Consider the following 11,364-nt stretch of genomic DNA (forward strand, 5'->3'; position numbering starts at 1 on the left):
TATACCATGTCTAACGCTTTGATACCAACTTAAGTGAATATCATAAAAACAATATAATAACAAGGTCAGGGAAGTAGCAGTTCAAAAAACTAATCTAGATGCATTTCAACTCTCTGAAAACATTCTACTGCTAATGGATAACGTGAAGTACAACTGCATGAGGATAGTTGGCTTTCAACGAAGTGTTACTAATAGAATTAGACTTCATGGCAAATTTCTCGTGAATATCACTTATTACTTGTGACATGAAGTCTGACTAGATGCTGTGGCCGATTTTTGAATCGCACTACAGCTCTAACAGTTCATTACAAGAACCATAAACAGTAATGACATAACAACTGCAATAAACATCTGAAAAAGGAAAGCTGGACTGTTGTTGAAACGGTATGATTTAGTACAATTATTCCGCTTAGCTAACCAACATCACCTTTTGTGTCATTATAAATATCACAATTGCAAAGGCTAATAAATCTTACCACTTACTCGACCAGTTTTCGTAATTGCAATCATTTTCCTAATAGCTAACGTTATAAACAATGCAACAGCATTACATCAAAGCATTTCAGAGCACCACAAACACATGATATTCCGTATAGTCCATACAACCGAAAACGGTGGTGTTAATCAGGTATTTTTGAGTTCTACTTCGACATACAACTAGTCCGTTCCACACCTGAATAACGAACTAAAGGTGCGGAATGCAGACCTTTTAGACCACATAGCACTGATCTATTCTAGCAAGCTAAGTCAACATGATAATAGGCTTTTCTTCTCTAACAAATAGTACGACTTATGATTATTCCACACGATATGTCTCAAAGGAAAACTACAGCCAGCTTCGTAACTTTGGTCGCGAAGTTAGCACAATATCGGTCTACTAATCGCTGGAAAAAAGTTAACTAGGATACCATTTTGCGCCACCAAACCTGCAGCTATATATGCTCCATCAAACGCTACCTGGATCTTCGTCGTCTTCTGGATTTATGCCCAGCACGTATACACCAACTACGGACAGCCAGTCCTCCATCAAATAGGACCAGACTTGCCAACGCACGCCGACCACAGATCTCGCTAGCCTGACTGGAAATAAGTACACCCGCAATACTTCAAAGCTAGATTCTGGGCGACACATTTGGTGCGGAACTAGTCCCCTCAACATCGTTATACAATGCGATAAGCCAACCGGAACACCACACAAAAACGCAAGCGCAGTAACTAAATGAATGTAAGCCGTTGTCCACAAACACCGATGCATTCAGTCCCGAAGATGAAACACCTAATTGTTTATTCTCTAAAGATGCATCACCGGGATGACGACTCTTACCTACGAAACACATACAAGCGTCGTGTCCAGCCTCAATAAACCTGATGACGGCATCCCGGGTCATTCGCCATGAACAAGTTTTCGCAACAGCTTGACACGAGTTCAGAAAATGTGGTGTAAACCGCCTTTGTCTAAATCCATTCCGATCAAGTTAAGGAACTCTTATCGTAACGACCTTTTTTCTAAATCCAGCCACACCACCGGAACTGTTACAGGGCGTCAGACGTCCTCGACCCTACCAACCAGAGTTGGGTGCCTGTAATTAGCTTGTGGACAAACCGCCTGTCGAGATGCTTTACAGTTATCAGTACGGTTAACGATACGGAACGCCTGCGAAGGCCAACCACCGCGGAACAACAAACCTTACGATTTAATACCTGGGCAGGATACGAGGGCGTCAACCTCTCGCATCGGAATAACTATATTGTCACGCCCCTGATGAATGAACGTACTACGACAAGTCTTACTAGACTCAACTGTTCAACAGAACGAACTCAAGCCGGTTATCCGACTTCAGTCGAAATCTCAGCTGAATGTAAAAAGTGGAGCGCAATATACTAACCTATCCCTTGTATGTTTTACAGCGTAACTGACGTTAAGAGTATGCCACAATGAGTTGCCATGTTAAACAACGCTATGACCCTATGCAATACGCCGGAACGCAGAAAGACTAATAAAGGTGCATGATTTCGAGTTTTAGAATAAGAACTATCCTTCATAACTGTTTATTAGAAACAAAGTTTGAGATATGACCTCACGTCTCGAAAAGTGTTGATACAAAAATCTTAAGACGCATAGCGGCTGGAACAGAAACAACGGCAAAAACGCTGATCCCTGGATAAAAACAGTCAAGTTAAAGCCAACACATGACACATGAATATGCCTCGGTATGACGATAGCTACAATTAAATGCAAAATGACACAAAGGCGTATTCAAGAGTGGAACATAAAACCGGGGCGCGATATACAAGTGGAAACAGTCTGTTTTTGCCATTGTACAACAAATCAAATGTATCAATATTGTTCCATGCGAAGACATACACGTTTGGGAAACAAAGATTGAAGTTTAAATGGAAATGATATATTGCAATGATCTTTAAACATCCGCTACACCAGTTTCATCCTCGTCGAGATCCTGATCATCATCGTCATCTTCATCCTCTTCATCGTTTTCTTAAACAAAATTAAACCACGAGTATTAGTTACAGTAGAGATGGGGTGTTATGACTATCTGAAGAAACATTACTTACCATTTTCTTCGTCTAAATCTGGTGAGAGGTAATATTGCAGTGGATTAGGCCAAATGTCGTCCTTTATTACTTCACCCAGCTCGTCGCCGAACACTGAGGATTCATCTGTAAACCAGCAGAAAAAGCTATCTTGTGTCTGGTCCTCAAATGTTCGTTTCTTAGCTTGATCACCACCGTTCTTTTTCGAGTTAGATGAATTGCTTGTCAGATCTTTGCCCGGATACCAGTCTATCTTGGTGTACGTGGAAGATGGTTCACCACTATCTCCTAAGTGGAACTCCTTTGTTAATACACTGTTCTTGAACCACTCATTCTTCTCGAAGTGCTAAAACATAACTGATTAGATTATCTATTGAAGCCTACAAAGTTAATTCGGAAACCGGACTTAATGTCCTCAAACTCCTGAACTTCCACCTTTTTCAAATGCTTTAGTACACTTTCGTCATTGCTCGTAAGCAAGTCTGACAACTGGGGGTGATTAATAAATGTAGTGAGCCAGAAGTTTGGGATCTTGGAAATCAGCTCACAACGTTTCTCAAAGTGAGGTTGCCTCATCTTATTGAACTTTTGTTCAACTTTTAGGATCTCTTCACTGGCTTGCTCATTGAGGTTGTCAATGGCATTTTGAACTTCCTCTATCTCATCGATGAGAGTATTAGTCGAACCTGAAACAAAAACATCAGTAGCGAGATAATCCTATACACATAACACCAGTCGCATATTATTGTAGGAAAGCAAACTTGTACAATTAGACTTACTTAGTTCTCCATCAGCACCAGTATCATTACTGGGTCGAGGTACTTTAGGTTGGGTCGCCATTGCAGATGGACTTGATGGATAACCACTGAACAGGATATGCACATGGCCTCCAGAGTATTAAAACAAGGACAGTCCAAAATCAAATATCTTTGGAAAGACGATACTTTTCACTGTTTTCTTTAGTTTTTAAGTCAGCTTATGCTTTTACTAATGCTCTACTTAATTTACTACAGACCAATATTAATCTGTCTACCCTTTGCATCCCATTATTAGGATCCGACAGTTTCAGTTTGGAAAGGACAGGAGGCTTGATAGCATGTGTTAGTCCTGGCGATGACGGTCTCTCAGTTGATCCAACTTTCTTTTGAAAGAGTCGGTGGATGGAGCCTCAACCATGTGCTGAGGTAATGAATTCCACTCGTTGATGATTCGATGGGAAAGTCGATAGTCAGCTGACAAGTAATTCGTTCAAGGCTTGTGAACTTTTTTGGATTGTCATCGTAAATTTTATGTCGTGGAAGACAAGAAAAATGAGGGCATATCAGATGCAAATTTGTCATTAAGCTATTCGAAATCTGTAATCAAGTCGCCTCTGGTTCTTTGATATGACAACGGGAATAGGTTTAGTTTTGTCAGTCTATCACCATACGGGAGCTTCGCTATTCCAGGAATCAGCTTAGTTGCTGTTCTCTGAACCCTTTCTAAAAGCTCACTGTCTTTTTTAAGCAGGGGCTAGTCGCTTGTATGCACTACTCAAGTTTAGGACGCACGAACACTGTATACAAAGTCAAAAACGTTTTAGCGTCGATATGACTAAAAGCCCCACGTATGGGCCATAAAGTTCTAAAACCTTTGGCGGCTATTGCACGGCAGTGTGCAGTAGTCTTTAAGTCTCGGCTAACGATGACCTAAAGTTTCAATGGTCTATAATGAGAAAGCAGTTATAAAACAAATAGTGGGTGCATTGCATGCCTCCCGACCGTTGCTGCTACCTTGACGTGGTGGTCTGGCCTGCCTATCGTGATGAACCAATCGAGCTATACTGGCTGGAACAATCGTTCCTCAAGGTCCTACCATGCCAGATAGGTCGGTTGAAGAGCGGTAAGACTAAAAGCAGCAGACCCAAAGTCCGAAGTTGTACTGCTCACTGTACAGACGTGTGACGGCAGTAAGGCGTTTATTTCAGACAACCAGCATAATAGCGATGCTGCCTTCCTACAAGGAGGGGTGGGGCTAGAAAAGGTCGACCCCATAAATGCACACCTCGCCCTATCCCACGGATATCCGTCTCCCGCAGTAAAAACTCAACAAGTACGTAGCTAACACAAAAATTACCCACAAAAAGGTCGTGTGTGACCGACCTCAAGCAGTTGTCCCTTGTGCACTGCGGTCACGCACGCAGGTCATTAAGACCACCTCTAATCCAATTTTCTTTCCAGATACCTCTAGAAGAACCCTTCTGCGATGTGGGCAACCGGGAAGTGATAACTGCCCTCATACATCTAAAAGCACTCAAGATCACTGACTGACATTGCATGCCTCGTAATCTTTGAAGTCAAACCGCATAATTTCAATAAGCGCCTTGTCTCAACACTGTTTCCCGACTCTGAAGTAGCAATCTGTCCTACCTCATATGGTTCAAATGGTTCTGGACGGAGTAAAAGAAGACTTCGCTTAACGGGCTTACGTATCTGGTAACAGTGGATCACCGATGCATCCAGGTAGAAACACATGAAAGAGAGGTTGGTAAATCATAGTAAGTTACGGCACTTTGTCCTTAAGAAAATTTCGAGTTTTCTCTTGAGGGACTCCTGGAAAGTCGCATGGACTAGCTCATCCAGCAGCGAATTCCAGTGTTTGACTACTTTTACTGAGTAGAAGGTGTGTCAACAGTCAGTTCTGCTGTGTTGTGTCCCCAGTTTCTGAATGTTACCCCCGAGTTTTGTGTTGGATCTAAACTTAAGTAGATGTTTAAAGGGATGTTCAGAAGTATTTAGGATGCTGTAATCTATTAGAGTCACCTCTAAGACGCCTGTACTCTAATAAGAAAAGGTTCAGTGATTGGAGACGCTTTTCATAAGATTAAATTCTGAGTTCCTGAACTGATTTCGTAGCTCGCCGTTGGATACGTTCCGGAGTGTTCCTATCTTTTTGGAGTGAGGGAGGAAATATTATGTTGACGTGTTCTAAATGGGGACGAATAAAACTGTTGAAGATTATTTGGAAAGTTCTTCCGTCAAACTGGCTGAAGATGCGTTTCAATGTTACCATTGCAGGGTTTGCCCGAAAGGTATTTTTAGAACAGCATAAGACTTTAAATCGTAGAGTACCAGCACTCCTAAATCCTTTTCAACCCGGAATACTCCTAGAGGGGAGTTTCCCGAGATGTAGCTCTAGTCTGCGATAGACTACTTTACACTTTGAAGTGTTAAATGTAAGTCTGTTGTTATCTGCTCAACCTTGAAGTCAAGTTAGATCCTCCTGAAGTGCCAGTATATCCTCTTGGTTTCGTACTTCTCACCAGTTTCACATCATTAGTTGGGCCATTAGGACCTAGCAGTTGGGAACCTCCAGTTTTGACTTGTCGAAAAAAGGCTGAATAAGCTTTACAGATTCAAGACAAATTTATTCATAAGTTCCATCTGGTACTGAAGCCTATTCTCTCTTATTGTCTTTGTTCACATGTCCCTTACTTGTCTGAATTGCCTGTATGCCATGTTGTTACTAGTTTGTTTGTATTCCGCCCAGTAGTGCCATTTGCGTCTTAGCAAACAAAGAGTACTATTCTTGACGATTGTAGGTTGCTTGTAGATTTTAGGAACCGCTTGAGGAACGGACCGCCTTGTAGCATATAAGATCGTGTGCAGTGGGAAATCCCAATGAGCATCCACATCAAGTTGAGGATGAACTTCCCAGTCTACCTGCTGTAAATTGTCCTGTAAAACAAATACATTCAACCGTTTGAAATTCCAACACCTGCTGTCGATAGGATGTCTTAGCTCAGTTTTACTGACAAAACTGAAGGCTATTGCGGTGTCATCGCTTTTATCCAAGGGAGTCAGGATTGGGAAGTTTTCAATTAGGAATTCTTCGTTTGCAAATACGTAGTCTAAGCGCCACGGTGTCTGACTTTTTCTCCAACGATTTGCCGACTTGACATTTTCGAATAATCACAGATCTTCGATGAGATTGAAGAGCCGAGATTCAATTGAGTTTTTACCGTCAACGTGCGTATGTGCAGCGAAACTGACTTTAGGAAGGTTGAAGTGACCTAGAATCAGGATATGAGTGAATCCGAGACGAGTAGAGAGGGATAATCCCTACAGCATACAATGTTCGTACTTGATGTCAGCAGTGGGCTTCCTGTAGATGACTCCAACTACACAACTCGAAGTGGTAGACAATCTTACTGAGCACCATTTCGTTTCATCAAGATTGATAAACTTTTGATTGTTCGCTTGATGTACCTCCAGGCTGGATCTCCAGTATAAGGCTACTCCGCCCCCAATTCCTGTTTTTCTTTCGTTGCAAAACAAAGCATCCAGGGTACGCTAGCTCCTGGTCTATAAAATGAGAAGATATCCAAGTTTCAGATATTCCTATCAGATGAGCATTATTAGCACTACTGAGTTTACGTAGCTCCTCCATTTCCTTCGGTAAACTCACACGGTCCATACATAAATGATTTATGCTCCCAATTTTAAGCGAGTGAGCTTCTCTGTCCTCTTTATCTGTATGAGCATTATGTGGATGGACAGATAGCCTACCTACAAAGGGTTCTTGGGGTTGGTAGCCCCTGTCCTTTTCATGTTTTTTTATTATCAAGACAGTCCTTAGGTGGAATTGTCAGCTCCAACTTGCGTTTGTGCTTGAGCATGGCGTCATGTGGATTCCATTTGGCAACTGTCGTCTGTTTGGGGAAAATGCTTCCAGAGTTGCGGCCTCCATGTGGGAGGACGGGGAGCTTATCGTCACCAGCCGGAGTCAAGAATCTCCATTCTTCCTGGTTAGTTTCACCACTTGTTGAGCTAATATGTTTTTGAGCTTCAATGACTGCTTCATGAGTTTCCATTCCCCAATATCAGAGTTTGTGTGGTCAGGGTCCGTGTTTTCTTGCACACCTTGCACAATGATATTTTTTCTGCGGAAAAACTCGCGAGATTCCTTAGGGATGTTACGGATAAGATTGCGCTCAGAGTACGGTATGTCAGGCAGTATACTTACATTCCCATCTGAATTCAGTGACTAGCCAGTAGGATATCCTCTTCTTCGGTAGCGTTAGTGAGTGTTACACGATGTAGTCTTAGATGATTTTGATGCTTGGTGTCTTTTCCCCAAGTGAGCCATGTGGCCGTCAAAGGCTCTACTTTGGGAATTTCGAGCTTCTTTTTTAACTTTTCTCAGAGCATCCTGTCATTTTTGTCCTGCAAACTGAGGTAGAGATCATGGCTGTCCTTAAGGATCCCCGGGAAGTCGCCTGGAATAGCTCAGTTGGCAGCGAGTTCCAGCATTCGACTACTCTTAAGAAGTAGAAGTTGTGCCTGCAGTTCATTCTATGTTGTGTCTCCAGTTTCCAGGTCTTGCACATATGGTTTGTGTTGGGACTGAGCTTTACACAATGTGCACCTTTATGTTCTGTTTTGCCTCCACACATATACTGACATACATACCAAATCTCTAATATGAAATTACTGCCATTATCCCCTCTTGATTTTGATACCTTCACTAATTATCACGATATATTCACTCTTGTTTCCAATAAACATCTTCATTTTTAGACTATTTTGAGTCCTGCGCCTGCACTTTCTCACCCATTTCTATTTCGAACGTTTCGTTCAACTCATCTGCTACTTATCACTTTCTTATCATGCCACAAAAATAATTGAGGACCCATGCGCTTAGGCGTCTAGAATAACGTGGGGAAATGACACAATCTAACCCTCCCACTGACAGTTTCAACGAGACAAGCTACTCCATTTATCCGGAAGCAGACAAGCTTATACCAGTTGTCTTCATTCCAGACATTTTGAAAACTCTCTTGGTAAACAATGTTGATAATCACAACTGCAACCATATGGATGATATAAGAAATTGCAAGTTGGCATTAACATTCTCAATTCGCTTAAGTATGCCATCAACTCCAACCACGCAGAGACTCCAGATCAGATGAGTGACATAAATAATTTCCTAGATCGTATTGCTTAAGAGGTATTTGAAAGAATAAGACGATGTAGCACTGCAACTGTGTTTAATATACCGGACACATATGTCCTTAAAAATAGCACGTCTGATCTGCTTAGAGCCAGCAATGTAGCACAAATACCATGTGTGTGCACAAGATTAAAAAGAAGTCACCCTGGTACACACTCACGGATTCTATTCAAATTCAACTCTTCTGTAGAAGCTAGTGAGTTGTTGACTTCCTCCGATTCCGTGGTACAGAAACAGATTTTCAAGGATATTAAGATTCTTCCAGATAGAACACCATGTCAACGAAAAGCAGAAAGAGCTGGTCACAGACCACTAGCTTCAAAATCCCAAGCGCATCATAATCCTAATGGACATAAAATTAAATCTGACTCTAAGAAGACGTCTAACATCTAACTTCACAAATTTGACATTAATGATAAACTCTCCTGGATCTCTTAAAGTTCAAAATCCAGAAGAAAGTAATCCCGATGTAGGTGATGTCCTCCTAAGAATGTTGACTTAGGTCTAACCCTAAGTAGTTGTGCTGATGACGAATCTGATAACACTGTCCAAATTCCTGTCAGTACAACTCTCAGTTAAAGCAACTGTGCAAAGGAAAACGGTAAAAAAAATAGTCATAACATTTATATGACTGACCACGCACTGAACATAGATATATTCGAACCTTGCAAACCATTGCAAGTATATTTGACAACACTCGGTTATCCCCAAATTACGAAGGAGCTAAAACGAACCATAAACTTCGAAAATAAACTTCTAGAACAAGTCGCTTTAGAGTATGCTTAGCTTGATGGACAGATGTTTCATTTAAACACAAGTATCCTATGATTATAGAAAATAAAGCCGTAGGTAGTAAAAGCCCAGAGTTACCAATACTTCGGCCTTTCAAATCTCGTATGAAATCAAATTCTTTTGGCACGACTAAATTATTTATAGTTAACGGAAGCATCGTTAACGACCCTGATACTATCTGTGAACTATTCAGACAGCATTTCTAATAATGCTACAACATCGAAACTGAAACCTCCATTAATACATTTCCAATGTTGGCATCTAGGCATCTATCAAAAACCGATTTCATATCCAACAACATCAAACAGGCCATAGCTACCCTGAAAAGGTCTTGTGACGGTGGACCAGACAGGATTCCTTCATCATTTGTGAAATATAGTAGTAAAGGATCCCCATTATTCTGTTTAAAACTGTTCAACCTATCTATGGAATATGGACCCTATCCATCTGTACGCAAAACATCTCTAATAACTCCTGGATCCAAAACACTATCACGTAGTGATATTGCTAACTACAGGCCCGATAACGTGACATCCGTACCATCAAGAACCATGGAAAAAATCATCCACAAACAGCTATTATCATATTTACCTTCCGTTGGTTTGATTAGCTCATCATAACACGGGTTTATGACTAAGCGTTCGTGCTTCACATAGCACCCGGAATTTTCTGATCAAATTACCCAGGGAAGAGATGTTGGTCAGTCAGTGATAATACTATACTTCGATTTTAGTAAGGCTTTCGACAGTGTCTCGCACAAACTTCTAAAACTCTCTTCACTAGACGTACAAAATCTCCTCTTATTTTGGCTTAAATCCTTTTTAACAGAATGTGGCCAATTCGTCCGCTTTGGACCTTTGAAACTTTTCCCGTTCATTTTATTTTCTTTCTATTCATCTCAATATCTGAAGTTCACTTATGTTCACATTTCTGATAATAATTATTATTATTGGTCCCTTGACACATTATACACTATTTTTATCCCTTCTTTTCCTCCTAAACATCCAAAGTCTGTAACTAAAAACAAATTATCTTATGTCACTACCGAATAAACAAACTTTTCGGATTCATTTTATCTTCACAACATATATATAGCACATAGAAAGTTATACTTGTTTATCCTTCGCAATTAGTTATGACATTTATATCGTCATTGTAAATTATTATTTCACAAGAGTTTATACTAATATCAAGCATTACTCAGTATCCTATTACATAAATTTACGTGTATTTACCGAAGTGGACCTAAAAAACGTTCTTTTTAAAAATTAATTGTCATACAAAAGGGTTAGGTGGGAATGGATCACAGATTTGAAATAACTTAGCGATAAACTCGCGCCTGATATACCTTCACTTCTCCTCTTTTCCAAAACAAGGAATGTAAGTGGACACTCCAAACACGTCCTTAATCCCGGAACAAATTACTTGCCAGCCGACTATTGACTTTCACATCGAATCATTAACAAATGGAATTCACTACCCCAACAGGCGATTAAACCTCCATCTGTCGAGGTTGTATCAAAAGAGAGACAGACACTGTTAAGACTAACACAGGTTACGCAGCCTCCTGTCCTTTTCAAACTGAAAATGTTTACTACTCCTTTTTTAATATAATTGATTCTCTAAAACCGTGAGTGTCCTCCCCTTTAGTATGATCGTGCAGCTGAACTTGAAATAGGATTTGCTCTCAGGAAGTGAAACCAATTCAAATTTACAAAAGTGAGTCAAAGATGCAGCTATCATAGGAAAACAACACTGATACTATCGATTAGTTGCATACCGCTTTGCCATAATCAACCATGGGCAATAAACGATTGCCCCACAAACATGGGTGTATAGAGTTTATCTCCTCACTATTATCTTTGCTGGTCAGTTATCAAGTCAAATTTATACATAAATGAATAGTAGCTACTCAATATGGATGTGGTCACGTATAAAGCTCCATGCAAAAAAGCAGATATGGTACTCTATTATGATCATAAAAATTACTAAAACTACGCGTCACTGTAGGCTACACACTAGGCCTTA

At 40.6% G+C, this 11,364-nt stretch overlaps 1 protein-coding gene across 2 annotated transcripts; it reads right to left on the minus strand.

Moving 5' to 3' along the window:
- Positions 1 to 1,998: 1,998 nt before the first annotated feature.
- Smp_155060.1 (set, putative) lies at positions 1,999 to 3,393 on the minus strand (the record flags this gene model as incomplete). 2 transcript variants are annotated; one of them, XM_018790582.1, is made up of 4 exons in its annotated part: positions 1,999 to 2,497; positions 2,575 to 2,899; positions 2,938 to 3,239; positions 3,333 to 3,393. In XM_018790582.1, the coding sequence occupies 4 exons, from the start codon at positions 3,391 to 3,393 to the stop codon at positions 2,421 to 2,423; spliced, it is 765 nt and encodes a 254-aa protein (XP_018646210.1). In that variant the 3' UTR covers positions 1,999 to 2,420. The 2 variants fall into 2 exon arrangements, with proteins under 2 accessions (XP_018646210.1, XP_018646211.1); XM_018790583.1 differs by having other exon boundaries at positions 1,999 to 2,899.
- Positions 3,394 to 11,364: the final 7,971 nt, after the last annotated feature.

This window comes from Schistosoma mansoni (genome assembly GCF_000237925.1).
Source record: "Schistosoma mansoni, WGS project CABG00000000 data, supercontig 0062, strain Puerto Rico, whole genome shotgun sequence".
Lineage (NCBI taxonomy): Eukaryota > Metazoa > Platyhelminthes > Trematoda > Strigeidida > Schistosomatidae > Schistosoma > Schistosoma mansoni.